General features: G+C 31.1%; 1 protein-coding gene across 1 annotated transcript; it reads left to right on the forward strand.

Annotated features, from left to right (window-relative positions):
* The first annotated feature begins 3,159 nt into the window (after positions 1-3,159).
* LOC126834985 (fatty acid synthase-like) lies at positions 3,160-16,581 on the forward strand. Its single transcript, XM_050567247.1, has 32 exons — positions 3,160-3,445; positions 4,312-4,464; positions 5,010-5,180; positions 5,253-5,453; positions 5,546-5,784; positions 5,873-6,106; positions 6,187-6,396; positions 6,476-6,607; positions 6,675-6,905; positions 6,982-7,401; positions 7,465-7,766; positions 8,359-8,503; positions 8,577-8,687; positions 8,758-8,866; positions 9,259-9,531; positions 9,605-9,772; positions 9,855-10,015; positions 10,075-10,221; positions 10,312-10,554; positions 10,624-10,820; positions 10,903-11,100; positions 11,569-11,818; positions 11,888-12,067; positions 12,379-12,568; positions 13,045-13,237; positions 13,321-13,460; positions 13,538-13,794; positions 13,878-14,160; positions 14,775-15,070; positions 15,599-15,823; positions 15,894-16,121; positions 16,360-16,581. Exons 1-32 carry the CDS (start codon positions 3,304-3,306, stop codon positions 16,546-16,548), a joined length of 6,618 nt encoding a protein of 2,205 aa, XP_050423204.1. The 5' UTR covers positions 3,160-3,303; the 3' UTR covers positions 16,549-16,581.
* The last annotated feature ends 2,328 nt before the right edge of the window (positions 16,582-18,909 follow it).

An 18,909-nucleotide genomic window follows, 5' to 3' on the forward strand; every position in this document is an offset into this window, starting at 1 on the left:
TTTACACTTCTCCCTTCAAAAAAAAACAATTTATCTATTTTTCAACTTAAAATTACGGTATGCAATAACTTTTTGGAAAATAGTCAAATTTATTCCAAAATGTGTGGGATATTCTTTGAAGCTATAGTACTAGCTAAATATAGTTTAAAAAAAACAAGACAATATCAACCTTTTCCCAAAAAGAGTGAGAACTTCTTTATTTAACTTTTATAGGTTAAATTTTCGTACTGCAAGTACTAAAATACTAAAAAGTACTACTGCCTGAAAGTTAGACTGAATATAGATTCAGTGACCCCGAAATAAGTATACATTTTTCATAAGTATGTAGTTAAACTTTTTTTTATTAAGAAAAACCCGAAATTAAATACAGCGGGGGTCCAAAAACAATATTTTCAATATTTTTACCTTTATATTTGAATAGTTGAAATTTTTGTTAGCATTACATTTTGTTATCAAGTACAGGGTGACTGTTTTAATGTAAACCCCTTATTTTTATAACGTTTTTATGAAATCACAATCTTGTTTTTTTTGTTTAATTGCAATTTTGTATTGTTTTTGTAGTTGTTTCTTTTTTGTACTCTATTTTAAACTTGTAACTAAGATTTTGTAATAAATATAATTTATCTTTTACGGCAAAGTTCAACAAAATCAGATAAAAATATTATTTATTTATTAACTGTCGTACTTAATATAACTACTCGTATACAATTTAATTTTAGGTCATAACTTTGTTTGTTCAATAGAAGGTTTATGTCTTTAATACACAATTGAAAGTTGTTTCACTTACAATTTTTGTTTCTCGTACTTGCATCAAATAAGTGGCTTCCGAAGTCTTAATCTGAAATAATGTGTATCTAGTATTTTGTTAAAAATATTAGGTGTAATAATATTGACGTGAGGTAATATTGATTACTATGTTGACATAGCGATCGTAAACATTATTAATAAAATAGAATAATTAATTTTAACCTTTGTACACATGTGTATTGGTACGTTTTGTATAATATAATTTTGAAAAATAAAGTGTTATTAACCTTATGTTCTTTTACATTAAATATTCATGACTTGAATTTAATGAATTCCATTGTTAGACATTTACTTGCAGTGTCGTACTAACCGCCATTGACGCCTTAGAGCCATCATATTTGACGCATAACATGGCTAGACTTAATATAATTTTTTAAAAAGTTAAGATTTTACATACATTTAAATATTTACCAAAGCCGCTCGCTATGCTCCCTAAAACTCCCTATCTCAACAACACGAATAACTATATCATTTATTTTTTGTTTTACGTATAAATAATAATTATCCTTTCTTATTTACAGTATTATCAATGAACAATGAATAGTATTATATATTAATTAATGTGATAAATCTTTTTGCTGTACAAATAAATATTTTAATCAGTTTTAGATTTTCTATATCATTTCTAAATAAATAACACAAAACAAATAATAATAAATAAACAATGGATTTCATATTTTCTATGTCAGAAAAAAATCCAAATTTGTCTCATAACTTTGTATATACGAATTTTCTTTTATTGAATTTAATAATTTACGGATCTATAATATGAATAAAAGTTTTTTCTTTATTAGAAAATGTAATTTCAACATAAGGTTGTTCTAAAAAAAATGTCTAATTTTATATTTTTTTAAAAGACTTCAAAATATTTTCAATGATTCCGAGTATAATATAATGATGAATCATATAATGACACTACACATGATAAATCAATATCAATTAGTTGAAGCCTTTTCAAAGTTTTGTCAAATCTTTCTCAAGATGAACGTCCAAACAATTAAATGAAAAAGAAATCCTAATGGTTTTATTTTATTATAAAATGATTTTTCTTCGTTTTTAATGGCATTTCTTTTGATTGGTTAAATATTTAATGTGTAGGCATAAAATATCTCGTATAAAAGCAATACAAATTACATTGACCGGTATAAAAAATATTTCTTAAGCAAAGTACATCTGATAGAAAATAAAAAATGTATTCAACTTTTATTTGGCGTTGATACGGGTTTACATATAATTTTAGAGTAAGCAAAAATGTATGTTACTCGCTATGAATCTGACTTTATTAGTTCATATAAGAATAGTTAATACTTAATAGTTAATATTCCTTTTCAAATTACACTCAAGACAGTTATTTAATATGAGCCTAATTTACTATTTAAGTTAAGATTATTAATAGATATTGTAAATATAATTTATTAAGTAAGCTACTGAGCAGGGTAGCTACTGAGCACAAGGTACTAAGCAGAAAACGTACAATTAAAATTTGAAGCCTAATTTAATATAATTAAGAAATTCAATGATAATAAAAAGAGATGAAATACTATATTATAGAATGATCATTATATCGTAAACTACTCAATATCTCATAGGGTTTTATAAGAAATACAATTTTTTCTTTCATATTATTTTTGACAACGTGATCTTAAATTTTTACAACTTTTTTTTATTTTACCCACCTCCCATCTTAGTTTTTTTATAACAACTTTTGAAACTTAAATGGTGACGCATACAATTCGTTAACTTTTTAAATTAAGCATAATGTAGGTAGTAGGTACTACAAATGTTGACTGGTCGATAATCAGTTTTGAACAAGTATTTTTAAAGTTATAAGAGGTTAAAAGTTAGGATGGGAGGAAATGTGCGGTTGATTAAATTACAGTTTGTCGGTAAATATAAATTTAAAAATCATTAACCTAGTTTTCAAGTTAATGCATGCCTAAATATTTTACAATTTCGAGTAGTTTTAAATATATTTTTACGTTATACATTTATTTATTCGTACATTTAAGTGTTTGTTTTTTGTTAATAGGCATTGTGATATAGATAAAAAAAATGTCGAATGCAAAGTTTTATAAAAATAATATAAGACTGAAGGTTAAAGACGGTAATTATGCTAATGTGACTAATTAATTTAACAAGTAGACTGATGGTATACCGATATTGCTAAAACATAAATACTTAATACATAGATCAAAAACATCAAAAAGTAGTTTGACATCGGAAATATTAGTTCATCGTACTCTGCACATGATATTCGCTGTAAATTAATATTATGACAATAATTGCAGATGGCTATGAATACAATTATCATCAATTATCATAATTCATGGGAAGGTGATGGCCCTTTAATAGTGTCCGTTTCTTCAGTTACCATTGCTAAATAGTCGGTGTAGTAACAGCAAATGAATCAATGGTACTTTAACGACTTCAAAGTAATTTCTACAGAATACATAGAACACGATTTGATTAGTCTTTATTCGATTACACTACTTTCAAATGGCCGAAACAAATAAAGTTGAAGTCGTCATATCGGGTATATCTGGTGTATTTCCGAATAGCAACAGCGTGGATGAGCTAAAAGATGTACTTTTTGATAAGAAAAGTGTGATCACTTTAGACTCGAGACGTTGGCCTATAGGTGAGATTATTGTAGTAAATAATTAATAATATTCTTAACAGATAGACACTGTTTATGTTGTTGTGGCATTTACATAGGACCATAGAGTTATACTGTATGTATAATATATGTTACACTGTAATGTAATCACTTAGTACTTGTAACGTTGTGAATGACCCGTAGAACACTAATTAATATACTTTATATTATAAAAACTATTTTTCTTATGTAACTAACATATTTATAAAATGGATACCTAATCCTCTATTAAGCGCCTTATCATTATTCATAAGTAATAACAAAAACAATAATATAACATTTTTCTTTTAAAAAATCTTAAAATCTATTTCTTTTAACAGGTTTTATATATTAAATTATACATGTTCTATCTGTTTTTGAATTTATTACAAGAAATTATTATACCTACTACAGTTTAAATACGTTTATGATGTCTGTACATTAATACATTTTTTTTTTTTTTTTATTATTTCCCTCGGCGGCAAAGGCCATTGGGTTACATTAAATTATTACATTTGGGTTACATTGTGCAGAAACAGTACACCCTCATAGACAACTGCATAATTTGGTCTGGGTCATAAAACTAACAAGCCTGTTAATGGCCCCGGGTTGAGGACCGAGGGTTTCTGACAGATCCTATTAATAAATACTTAACTACATTTGTTTAAAAACAATTATATTAATTATTAAAGAAAGAAAAGTATACAAATTGTAAATATCATTATTATAATAGTAATAACATTATTAAACAATAATCATTAGCCTGTATTACCTTAGCAAATACAGAGTATTCAAGAGTAACATGGAGAATGCAATGATTTAACCTTATTATAAATGATACATGAAATATATTAATTTTTTTTTTTTAGATGAATATGGGATATTATCTGGCGTAGGTAAAGTAAACAATATCGATCGATTTGACAATGTTTTTTTCAACATGAACGGCAAACTCTGCGAGTGTTCAGAAACTGTGATCAGATTTACTTTGGAAAGAGCCGTAGAAGCAATAATCGATGCAGGTGATACTTTGATATAATATTAAAACAAAATCGTACCTTAAATATGTTTGAACTTCCAATTTGAAAATTCCCGACGATTTTTTACGTAGTTTTAATTGTAAACAAAACATAATATTATTATATGTAATAACAAAGCATTTGCTGCCTAGAATAGTATTTAGAATATGTTTTTTCAACCACTAGTTTCGACTACACAAGAGTATAAAATCCAAAACTAAATATAATAGTTGAATTTGGAGGGTGTAATTGCTTCTTAAAATATTTGTTAGGCGAGAAAAAATTGTATTTTACCACCTTAAAAGTGGAACATATACTTCAACTGCAGTATGCATAAATCATACATAATATATATTTTGTTTTTAAAATAAAACATAAATAATTCTTTTTTTTATAATAAAAATAACTTGTTTCTAGTTTTGTAACTAGCTGGATTTATAAAATATGGGTGTACATCTTGAGAGAATGTAAACAGTTTTTTTTCTTAAATCTAATTTTGTTTCGTAAGGTATCCGTTATATTAATAAACTAACTAAAATTGTATCTAGGAATAAATCCAAGCGAACTGTATGATACTAATACGGCAGTATTCGCCTGTTCTTCTGGGAGTGAAACTGATACCATTTCAATGTATGACGAAACCAGGTCAGGGTTTGCCATTCTCGGTCACAACAAAGCTATGCAAGCTAACAGGCTGTCGTATGTCTTAAACTTGAATGGTAATTAACGACTTGTAAATATGTTTGTAAATGTATGAAGATAAAAAACATAGCACAACTTGAAATTATTAGGGCCCAGTTTTACTATGTTCTCCTCTTTTGCTGGCGGAGCGGATGCACTTGTAATGGCAAAGCAAATGATTGAGAGCGGTCATATTAGAACTGCGATAATTGCTGGTTGTAATTTAGTACAACGGCCCAATATATCATTACAGTTGAAAGGATTAGGAGTCCTTACTGATGGAATGGAGACGAAATCTTTCAGCGATGACGGTATTGATTTGTAGAAAACAATAACGGTTATTGTTTTATTTGTAAAATTATATAAAAAAAAATTTACGAATTTTCCGGTGTTGTTATTTCAGCTTGTGGTTTTAACAGAGCTGAAGCTTGCGTAGCTTTGTTACTGCAAAATTCTTCAGACGCTAGACGGTCGTATGGTACGTTGTTGAGTGTGAAAATGGAACAAATAGGAAACAACACCGGAATATTCACTAATTATTCTAAAGACTACAGTAAACAAATCATAGTGGAGGCATACAAAGAAGCAAAGATTAACCCGGCTGACGTTTTGTTTGTCGAAGCTGACGGCTATGGCGTTAAGGTAATTTTACACAAAATAATCACTGAGCTACCCAATATTGAGTACATACTGATTTTACATGAACGTTTATTTCCAATGTTTAAATTAGGATGTTGATGCGTTGGAATTAGATGCATTACAAGAAGTATTCTGTACTCCGGACAGAAAGGAACCCCTTAAAATCGGATCGATAAAGAGCAATATAGGCCATACCGACGTCGCGTCTGTATTCTCTTCAATAACCAAAGCGATTATAACCATGGACGATGGCTATTTCCCACCCAACATAAACTACTCAAAACCGAATCAAGACTCAAAAGCTCTTATGTCAGGACAAATTGAGGTTTCTGCGGTTACCTATTCCACAATGGGAATAAACTAAAATAGTTAGTTCTGAGAATATTACGTCTAATATTTTTATAGGTTGTTACAGAAAAAACTCCATTTAAAGGCGATGTTGTTGGGATAAACGTGTTTGGAAGAACTGGAAATTACGGACATATCGTCTTAAAACGTCACGACAAACCAAAGAAAAGGGTTTATCAAAAGAACGAAATATTTGATGACGGATTGCCAAGACTGATTTTACTTTCTGGACGTAACGAAGAGGGCCTTAAACATAGTATAAAAACGGTATGATTTACTTTAGGTATACACTATTAGAACACGAGTTGAAACTTGTTAAATAAATGGATTTGTCCTACGCTTTTAGATGGAAAAGTATAAAATCGATGAAGAATATATTGCGTTGCTGCATAATGTGTTTTCCAAAACAATTAATGCGCATTTCTTTCGAAGTTTCTACATTTTGCCTGAGACGAAATCTAGAGAAAAGGATATTTACGTGAGCACATCTCACCTCGAAAAACTATAGTGTTAATTTATGTCAGCAATAATTCTATTTTTATCAGCCCGTGACATTGGAAAAACCCCCAGTCTGGTTTGTTTTCTCCGGAATGGGATCACAATGGTTGGGTATGGGTACTCAACTTCTAAGCATTCCAGTGTTTGCCAAAGCCATTCGAAAATGCGATGCGGTTATGCGGCCAAAAGGAATCGATATTTTTGATATTATCACCAATCTCGATTCCACCATGTTCGACAATATACTAAATTCGTTTGTGGGAATAGCCGCCATACAGGTAAACGCAAATCGATTAAAGTTTCTCGATTATCTCACGTTACTCTCGTTAATATAAAACAACCCGATGAGTTTAGATTGGTCTTGTCGATGTGTTAAATGCGATAAACATCGTGCCCGATGGTATGGTTGGCCATTCGGTCGGTGAACTCGGATGCGCCTATGCCGACGGATGCTTTACTGCCGAAGAAATGATGTTGGCCGCTTACATGAGAGGACGAGCTTCAGTGGAAACCCAGCTTCCCAGTGGGATGATGGCTGCTATAGGTCTTGGCTACCAGACGATCAAATCCAAATTGCCCAGTGACATAGACGTTGCCTGTCATAATTCAGGAGAAAGCTGCACCATCTCGGGGCCAACGAAGAGCATCATCGACTTTGTCGAACAGCTGAAGTCGCAAAATGTGTTCGCTAGATCTGTTAACGTCTCAAACATTTCGTTTCACAGTCGCTACATACAGCCAGCAGGTCCCACTTTATTTAAGTATTTGCGAAAGGTATGTGCATAATTTCCGATGAAATCCGCCGATTGGCATTAAGCAACGGCGATATATTTTTAGATCATACCAACGCCAAAACCCAGGTCGTCGAAATGGCTGAGTACTTCCATTCCGGAAGCGCAATGGGACTCGGAACTAGCGGCCACGTGCTCAGCTGAGTATCACACCAACAATCTGCTGAGTCCTGTATTGTTTGAAGAAACCTGCAAATACATACCGAAAAACGCAGTTGTCATTGAAATCGCCCCACATGGACTTTTGCAAGCAATTATTAAACGTTCTATGACAGAAGCCGTTCACATTCCGTTAACTCAGCGCGTGTTTGGAGATTCTATTTCATTTTTATTAACCGCCATTGGCAAGTAAGGAAATTAACCTTTAATTTTAATAGGATTGATCATTAATTAAAATAATTTTGTTTTTCTCAATAATTCCAAATGGCTTAAAAGTGCTATATGATTTTTGTTATTTTCCACAATGAATATCTTCTTTTTTTATTTTACGAAATGTTACCAATAGTTGATTCAGAAATTCGGACATTATACAAAACAAATTAGAATGCCTAGAATCATCTACAAAGAGTACAATTTTAGAAGTTATGACAATTTTTATTTCTGGCTATCTTGCGTTCTTAATGAAACACCAAATATATGACAAAAGCGACTTGCTGATTTCGATTAGTCTTTTATCATATCACTAAGTAATATTTCATCTTCACAACATAAATGGCATATACTTGAATAAATCATACATTCTTACTGTATGTATTTATAAATAGCTCCTTTAGACTTGCTTCAAAAAGAACAAGATATTATGGCGTTAGATAGGATTGAGCATAAAATATACTTCCATAAAACAGACTCGATATAATGACTTAATGGTTTATTTTGAATCTACCAATTCGTGTTTTTTTTTTTAAATACTAATAGCATAATATAACGTATGTCTTTTCAGAATGTACGTTCATGGTTTAAATCCTAACATCAGTGCGCTTTATAGTTCAGTTGATTTTCCAGTTTCGACTGGTACTGCGCCTTTATATACATTATGCGGATGGAACCACACAGATGAATGGAAGCCTATTGGCTTAGATGCATTGGTAAACTCAACTTTCATAGAAATATGATAAAACTTTAACACTCATTTTTTTCACTAGTTTTTTTTGTCATTAGTTGAAAAAAAATAGAGGAGAAAGATATGTATCATTAAGTCCGTCTAAAAATTCTTCGATAGAAGACTATGGAATACTTGGATGTCATATTATACCTTTTTCGACACTTCTGGTAATTATTGTTTGATAAATCGAGAAAACAAATGAAAATGTTTATAATAAATACTTATTGTTTTTTTTAGTATTACGTATGGGAGTCCTTATTAAAACTCAAGGGGCAAAAAGAGTTTACCACACCAGTTATTTTCCAAGATATCGTGGTCCATCGACATGTCATTCTGAAAAATAATCGTAAGTAACTATAAGACACCATAATTGTCTATCGCTATTTTTTACAGCTTGGAAAACACCGATGGACTAGGTCAAATTATGATAATTCCAAAATTAGATATTATTTTTTTACTGAAGTGTCATTGCTTTCATATTTAGTAAAAAAATAATTATTTACAAAAAATACTTAAGTTTGTCGTTATCAATATTTAATCTATGACTACAGATATAACATAAAATAGTGTGAACTGTTAACGTTATTCATAAGTGTACCTACACGAGTATATTTGTCAAAACCCTTTTCGTCGCCAATATGTTGTTAAATTTGTTCTCAACAATCGTAGTCGTTAATGTAGGAATTTTTAATTATGTATTAATCCATAACATAATATTGTGTTTTTCGATGGTTCTAGAACATAATGAAATTTATTCAACTATACAAGCTGGAACAGGACGGTTTGAGCTCTGCTTGGATAGCGATATAATAATAACAGGAACCGTAAAAGTTCCGATCGATTCACACGACTTAAATAAATACTCAGAAGAAACAAAAAAATCACAGCAGGGCACACCTCAAGTTTCGTATAACCATGGAGAGATATATTCAAGCTTTGATCATTTTAATTACTGTGCTGGCGATACATTTAAAAAACTAAAACAAATCAACGTATACGAAACCGAAACAGGTTTATAACATACCTATACTACAAGATCCCTCCCCTAAATAAAAACCAGCAATATAGTTGTTATAACTTTTAGAAATAGATGCCATTTTGACTTGGGATACAAACTGGTTCCATTTTCTGGACGGATTATTACAGCTGCCGACGTTATACAACATGGAAAAATACGGTGAGCTCTGCTATCCTGTGGCAGTAAACGAAGTTTTCATAAACCCAATAAAAATGAACGAGCTTAAGTGTAGTGGTAAGGCCAATTTTATAGACACTTTAAAACATTTTAAATATCTAAATGGTATATACACACCTTTTCTTTTTTTTTTTCATAGATGTACGCGTAAAATATAACGTACTTACGAATAAAGTCACTGCTCCTGGCATTGTATTTTCACTTGTAGAATGCGGGAAACTACCCTTAGAACCGTCGATTAAAAACGCGCTGCAGTTTAATGATCAGAGAGTTATCTTATTGGACCAGCCCAATTTAAAAGTATTATTTTTATCAAAGTTATGGAATTTAAACAATTTTTTCATTACAATTTTTCTCAGGACCAAAACGATTTCCTCGACGTTTCCATGGATCTCATTTTTGAGCTAACACAAGTTAGTGAATTCGGAAAAATTACCATGTATCCAATTTATGATGCAAAAGACCAGGATTTAGTGACGTATACCGAACACATTTTAAAAACCAACGTACGACACTTATATAGTCCATGACTTCTTACAATGTTAGACGTATTAATCGGTTTTTAATATATTTTATGCAAACATTATAACCTTTAGAGTTTCGGAATTCAATTGGTGCAAGTTGATACAAACGTGAAAGTGTTAACCAGCAACTCGGCCAACTCGCAGTGTTTTGCGATTACTAGAGACGAACACTTAACTAACGTCATGACACTGTTATCGAAACAAAATAACTGTCATCTAATCGTTTTATCGAAAAGTTCTTTAAACGGCAACGATGATTGGACAGTTGTAATACAACAAAGATTTGGTAGTCATTATTTGGCATTAATAAAAAAAGTAAGTACTATTGCAACATATTATGCTTCATCGCTCGACCTGTACTCTATTAATACATTTCCTTTACAGGTTATTAAAACTGGAACACAAAGTAGCTTTGTCACGTTTGAATTGAATAGTGAAAACATAAATTGTTCCGACAGTATTCAAAACTCTTTAAAAGATATTAATAATACCGAAAAACTCATTTGTATTACATCCAGAGTTATACCGCTGAATGGGACGTTGTCGTTGGTAAAACAATTGAGCTCAGTTTCAAATATCAGGTACTATAAATTTATATACCAAGTGTATACGAATACGAGTAATTCATCTAAGTATATTTTATCATCTAAATTGTATTTTTAGATTTTTCTTTGTTCTGGATAATTCGATTTCTGACTTTACTGTACAAGATCCGTTTTATGCTAAACAATTAGCGAAAGATTTGTTATTAAATATTTATTTAAATAACGAATGGTTCACATGTAAAGAAATGACTATCACTTCTTCGGTTATGCATAAACTAGCTGATACATCTATAGTCAACGACTTAGCGTATATGTCGTAAGTTTAAATTGATTTAATTATTTCAACTATATTATGTTACATATTATAGACAAAATAGCATAAGTACCAAATTAATGAAAAAATGTTATGTACAAATCTTTGTTATTCTTACATGCGTGTTCCACACCTACCGACCAAACCAACAAATTAAGTTAAAAAGTAATGGCCACTATGCTGAACCTAAAAAAACTGTATTAAGATAAGCGAATACGATTATTATTAGTTAGGCAACATTTTTAACATCTTAGCTTTTCTAATAATTGTTAGATATTATTTTTTTTATTAATATTAATAAATTCCATTATATCTACTGCCGTTTTACTGAGACTGATTAAATATAAATTGTGTAATTAATAATAGAGAAAAAAACATAACATTTTCTGGATAATTGCTTTTAATAAGTTATGACCAGGTTACTGTTTTAAATGAGAAAAAGTAATACAAAAAATAAATTCCCTATTCCAGTTTAAACAACGTCGATGTTAAGTACATCGGAATCAATTCTCAAGATTCTGATGCATGCAAATTTAACGACGAACATGATCTAGGACCTATAGAATACTCAGGATTGACCATCAACGGTACACCGGTAATGGGTATTGCTCCATATGTACCGACTCTAACTAATATCAAAGCAGATCCAATACTTTCATGGCACATTCCTAAAAGTTTGTCACTTGAAGATGCTGCAACCATTCCATTATCTTATTCGATGGTACCTTATTATTATACACGTCGTTTTTATTATACTAAAATTATTAATTTGTTATGTTGTTTTTTAAAGGCATATTACGTCTTAAAAGAAATATGCACGGTAACAAAAGATTCACGTGTACTCATTAACGCTGGAATACATCCAGCCAGTCTAGCACTTGTTGCTATATGTCTTGAAGAAAAATGCACACTGTATACTTTAGTCTCAAATTCTGAACAAGCTGCACTGCTGAAACAAAGATTTCCTTCGGTAATTAAATATTTACTCTAAATATTACTTAATTATTAATAAATTATTAAAATAGTCATAAACCAAATGTATTAATAATAGTGATCTTATTATATTTATAGGCTACTTGAGTGTAGTGTTAACTTATAACTGAAGGTATATCAGGAGATAAATAACACGGAAAAATTTAAGTTAGATTAACTAAAATTATGGTTAATATAGGGACACAATAAATTTATAGTTAGAGCAATTATGTATTTTTTTCCGCGAACCATTGTCTGTAGAATAGATTTTTTTGTAAAAATATTTAATACATTGAATATTTAATTTAGATATCTAATTCAAACATATTGTACGATAACAAAGACAATGAAATCAAAGTTCTGGTGACAACAAGTAAATTGGATATTGTAATAAACTGTCAGGACGGAGAAGATGCAAATAGATTCTTACGTCTAACAGCTCTACATGGAAAATGTGTATTTTTAACAAAAAACATGGTGTCGAGTAGAAATAAAATGGGTAAGTACAGTTGCGCAGCGACATAAAAGTTAGGTACTCCTAGTCGTAGCTGCAGTCTGGGTACTAAATTCCAATTATTTTTTAAATATTAATAATATAATACAACGTAAAAATTTACTGGAGCTTCAATTAAGTCTTAGCTATTTCAACCGCGTTAAAAAAGCGGCTTTTAACATATTTTTTTTAGAACCAAGATTGTAGTTTATTGGGAGATTCTCGCCAACGTTGTTTGCTAAGTATAATAAATTTATATAAAAAAGCTCCAATTAAATCTTAAGCTGAAATTCAGGGTAGAAAATTACTAAAAGAAAAAAACTCAGATACATAACATTATAGTAAGCTAATACGCTTGAATTAACCCGGAATAGGGTCCTACTGGAATTGCATTAGAGTATTTTGTGCTGTTGGAGGAATTGAGTAAAACTGTTACGGTTAACCGGTTGTTTTCTTAAAGTCAACTCATCAAATGATTGCAGGTCTGCGCAAGTTCTTGTCTGACATTTCGTTCTATGTAATTGGGCCAAATAGAATTATAGAGGAAAACGACCACACTAAAAAGAATATACAGAAATCAGTACAGCTGGCTTTGAACAATGGTGTTATCAAACCATTCTCTAGACAACTTTTCAAAGGAGCGTGCACTACAATACAAGCGAGAAAAAATTTAGAGTATGGGCTATGTTGTTACTTATACATAGATATTATAATGTTTTCAAACAAATAAAGTTGTTGTTTTTTGTCTTTGAAAATAGAACGTTTTCACGAGAAGCCGACTGCAAACGAGTGGTTATTTCCACGTCAAGCGCAAACAACAACAGCAACAATAACGCGAGTAACGTTAAGTTGACCGATGAATTCTATTGTTATCGGGACAAAATATACTTTGTTGTTGGTAAAAATAAACTCACATTAAGTTATTGTTTTTACCAAATTATTGTCGGGATGTGGATTAACTATCACTGTTATTAGGCAACGGAACCGACGAATGGCTAACGTTGGCTGAATGGTTGATGTTGAGAGGCGCTCTTAAAATAGTCGTGGCCTTGGACAAATGTTCTCTGACGTCCAGGACTTCGTGGAAGTTTAATATTTTATTGGACCGTTTCAATGGGGTTTCCGTGAAATTGATCACTCAGACTTCGATGAACACCACCCAAGCGTCGTTCAGCTTGTTGGACGATATAGTTGCCAAACACGAGTTGGCGGCGGTATTTTTTGTAAAAAACGTTAGTTTCGTTTCGGCAACGTCTGCCGTCTGTGTAAGCAAATTAATATTATTCAGCGTTGACCGATGATATTTCGTCCTTAGGTACCTGAAAAAATCATCGAAAACATGCAATACGCTACGGAGAAGGTATCGGCTAAGTACGAACAAAAGCCGCTGTTCGTTTGTTTGATGTGCGGCGGAGCCAAGTCCTGTGAATACTTCAGAGCCAAAGGCGTGAATTCGATGTGCTTAACGTGGGGACAGTGTGACGACAAACCGGACATCTCGAAAATACTACCGTCGCTCGACAGTCTGTTGGTCAAATCAGAGAAGCTCACGTCCGGCATAGTGGTGTGCACAAAAGACACGGACAACCAACGGAAAAGTAAATTGCCTACTTAGTATACTTAGACGATAACAACGATAGATGATACAATATGGTGTGTTCAAAGATCCATTAACAGATCAGGGGCGCGTTTGACCGTTATAGCATAATAGCCCTATTATACTAGGTCAGAACATATTCATAATTATCCAGGCGAAGAAAGTTGCCAGTTACACAATTTAAAGGTGCACATGACTGAAATTCACACACCGGATAGAGTTGTACTCTGTACCGAACACAATGAACGTTTTTAAGCCTTTACTTGGATTCAAAATGGGGTTTCACGTGGTTTATGAACAAACGATCGTATACATCAAATACATAATATCCTCTATCGAGTTTTCGTACGAGACGCCAAATCCTATCTCCGCAATTCTCTACCCGTCACCGTTATTTTTTTTCTATTCCACGAGCGCTCATGACTTCATGATACCCACCCACTTAACGTTACTTCTGAAGTCTAAATCGGGCATTGTATACCTACCTGAATATTTCGTACGGATTAAAGGCGATTAAACCGTATTTATCTGCACTGACGTGAAATCCGTCTGTTTAGGGTTTATAGCTGTAACAATATATTATAGACAATGCGTTTATAATTTTATTTTGTATAGTGACCAGTTTGTCTGGGACCGCGCACACTGCCAAACGTATCATGTTTTTGCCACAAACAACCGATGAATTGGAACGCATTTCCGAGTACATTGTGGACAAATCAGATTTCGTCGAAGTGACCACTAAGTGTACAAAGTACGGTCACGCCAAGGGCGCCTATCCGGTGTTTTTCATCCCCGGCTTCAGGCCGGTGCAATTGAACTCGTTTTACAAAAATTTGGGTTACCCAACATTCGTAGCCCGGTATCCGGAAAATATCGAGTCCATTTTGAACGTCGCTGAAACTCTAATAGAAGTAAGTACCGCTCTGACTTGCAAATAATATTCATGTTTATACAACAAAGAAAGTAAATGTAAATGCACTTTTTTTTTTATAGAAAAGTCCTACGACTATTGTGTTTTATTCAAGTGTAAAGAGTATTTATTTTATCGTTCTACACTAGTCTTACGGATAACTATAAACGATAGAAGGCATAATTTTTTTTGACCATGTTTAGGTACATATTTACACTATTAGGCGTAGACTAATTTTATTCAAAGAACACATTTTTTTATGTACATTTTGCTAAACATTACAAAAAAAAAAATTTAAGTAAAATTATGGAATATTATTATTTATTATAAAAATCAGACATTTAAATATTGCCCACTGATTTATAATATTCCTACACATTAGATCTAACGAGGATTATCACATAGCATTATCTCTTGAAGTATCCATATTTTCAAGTTTACTATCCTTGTGGAACACCATATATCTGTATAAGTTTATTTATTCACAAATTTATTATCCAATGGAAATTTGAATTTGATTGCATTGCAGAGGATCACCGAAATAACTGATCATAAATCAATCACCATAATAGGAGAGTCCTGGGGTGGTGCGGTCGCCCTATTGATGACGCAGCTGTTAGAGTCTAAAGGATTGATGGTATCTCTTACCCTTCTGGATGGCGTTCCATACGAGTTATTCGGGTCGTTTCGAAATCTGCTGTTGAACAGTAACTTCAACTCTAAACTACTCTCAAAGTTTTTGCCAACGCACGCGGTAAACATGTCGCAGATGCCCAATTGCATTTTCATCCGACTTAATGTTATGATTTTTGTATTATCTGCAGGTCGCCAACAGCGTTTCGTCGTTGCAGGAATGGAAGATGAACCTACCAAAAATATTGCAGTCGTGCAAAATTTCGTCAGCTAACAAAGTATACAAGTCATTAAATGTACTGCGATCACAGCTCAGATCATTGTTAGATCTCAAACCCCTTTCGAACAAGATCCTATCCAGGGTTAATATATTTACGTCTAACGAGCCTTCAGAATCAAACATTACCATGTTGGAAGAGGTGAGTCAAAATTGCATTTTATTTTTTTGTTAACAAAAAATTTTTTTGTCATTTCGAGACAATGCTGTTCCTCCACTGAACAGCGATTTCTAATCTTCCTTGCTCGTTTTCCCAGCTACTCGAGGACGACTTAAACGTTTTTCATAGCAATTATTAACGTATTATAAAACAATGCTATAGCAAATTATAAAACAACGACCGATAAATATAAATATATATATTTATTTTTATTTTTCAGTACTGTGCCAACGTACCAATTCTTCATGTTCATAATAATCCGGATGAACAGAATATTTTAAACAACCCGGAAATCATTGATATTATTAACGAAAATGTTGCATTTTATTACCCGTATAGCTTAAAGAAACCTTTAGATGTAGCTTATAACGACTATTACTATTATGCCGAAGTCCAATTGGTGGTATAAAATGTAATAAAATATTTAATCAATTTGCTCGTACGTTAAGAGTGTTTATTTGTTTACCTTTCCGATAAATTATGATTTTTTAATATTTAAGTACATAATCATTTTCTGTACAATATAATGGTATGAATCACAGATTCAAAACTACGGAGTTACTCTGACAATGCTCGGCCATACAATGCTCGGCTGTATAAATACAGACAATATTTAATAAATAATAATAACGAATAGAACTTAATATAAAAATGAAAAATAATGATCATATAATTATTAAATCGACGAAATATATAATTTATAAAATAAAAATATATTTTATACAACTTAATTGACATTTCTAGTATACGCTTAGTGTAAATTTGTATGGTTGGTAGCCCAGGTTACATGAATACTAATAATTATTCTAATTAGGTATATTCTAAATATATTACCAATTAACACAAAAAACCGCGTAACCCACACAACAATGAAAACAAGAACAAAGGAAGCTATTTATATTTGAAATTTAAAAGACAGTTAAAACCATTTAAGTAAAATTTATATTATTGATAAATTTGCTTTACGTTTTTCGACATGTCAGCAATATTATTTAGTGTACAATAAATTGTATAGATTTAAAAAAAAATCAGAGTATACATTAAATCAAGAAATTTGAATTGAAAGGTATTTTAATATCCGGGATCATAACACGCGATATTAACCAATTCTACTAAACAGACCATACATCCATGATGTAATATTCAATTAATTCATTAATAAGGTCATCATAACAGTTTAACACGAACTAAACAAAGAGAATAATGTAACGTTTTTTTAAACATGCAAACAACCCGCATAAGACAATAAGTGACTTAAGCGACAAAAGTAATATTATTCTTAATAAAAATAAAAAATATTGCTGTATACAAACGGCAAATGGTATAAATGATACCAAAATCACAATATCTGTATTTATACTAACATATTATACATGTTTCTACGTTTTATCATTGATTTTAGTATTTTAAACGGTTTTAAAATTGAATTAATAAAAAATAAAATAGCTTTAGTCGTAGTTGTTATAATAAAAAATTTACTATAACTATTTACATCTCTTTGTCTAATTTGTTATTAATAAAAAAAATTATATCAACTTTGATAAACTATTATAGAGTTTCTAATATCATAGAAATATTTGGTATTTCAAATAAACCACTGAACATAAGTCAAACGCAAGTTATTATTTTAATCGTTTATAAATACTATCAACAGTATAAGTAAGCTATTTTAACCTGCGAAGCAACCTTTGAAAATATCTCATTCCATGCGTTCAATGAATATTTGATTAAGGTTACTATAATAGTTACTTTAACTATGAATATTTTTACATAATTTTATAGACAAAATATTCCTAAAAAAAATTCACTCTTATCTCGTTTTAATTTGTGCTGATACCTACTCTTTAAAATTGTCCATTTAAACATCACAACTTTTTAACTTTTTCTTTACTGCAATTTAGACAGACCGCTGCAACATGACTTCAAGAAAGTACTTCATTTTACTACCATATAATATGTTCATTGGAATTCTGTCATACAGTACATGTATAGACTGGAATACAGTCTATACATTTAAAGTATAAAAACACTCTTTTTGAAATGGCAATTTTTCTGTTATAAAATTCGCTTTGACATAATACATTTTTAATATAATTTCGGAGAAATGGAAAGCGCTATTTATTAAGGAGCAAATTAAGAATGGCTGTATTTTACAAAAAGTTATCTAGTAGCTGTTTTAAGCATGCCGACTAATTTAAATGTAAAAAAAAATTAACTTTTTCTAGTTATAAAATTTAAAAGTTATCTTTCTCCGATTTATGTATCCTCTTAAGATAAGCTTTTGAAATTTGAAACATAGATTAAGCTAGAGTAGCTTAGGATACTGTAAAAATTTGAGCCCTTAATAGTAAGCCGTTTCAAAAGATGAAAATTTCAAAGTTTTCATTTTTGTTACTCACTCGCTCATCATCAAAATAATTATAAAACACTTAACACTTCCCGTATAGGAAGAAACGTAAAATTTTGCACAAAGGGAAAAATCTGAAAGTTGCAATTTTCGTAAAATTAATCACAGATTCCCGCGCCGTCGAAACAAACGTGCTTTTTCAGTGTTACAGTACGGCAATAAGCAATTGTTTGTAATTGACAGTAAATTCTTATCAAATATAATGTTTTCGTAATTTTATTTCATTTATCGGTCATCAAATACAGAATATTTTAATAATCGTAATAAAAATCATTATTTAATTAAGTCTTTATACTCTATACCTGTGGTTATCTTCGTCGGAAAATTCGTTCGTTCGTTTTAAGTACAAAAAAATATAGCAAG

This window comes from Adelges cooleyi, unplaced genomic scaffold (assembly GCF_023614345.1).
Source record: "Adelges cooleyi isolate 19-005CV unplaced genomic scaffold, UGA_ACOO_1.1 ACOO_flye_CR_arks_rails_tigmint_CR_PRNA_21, whole genome shotgun sequence".
In the NCBI taxonomy this organism is placed as follows: Eukaryota; Metazoa; Arthropoda; class Insecta; order Hemiptera; family Adelgidae; genus Adelges; species Adelges cooleyi.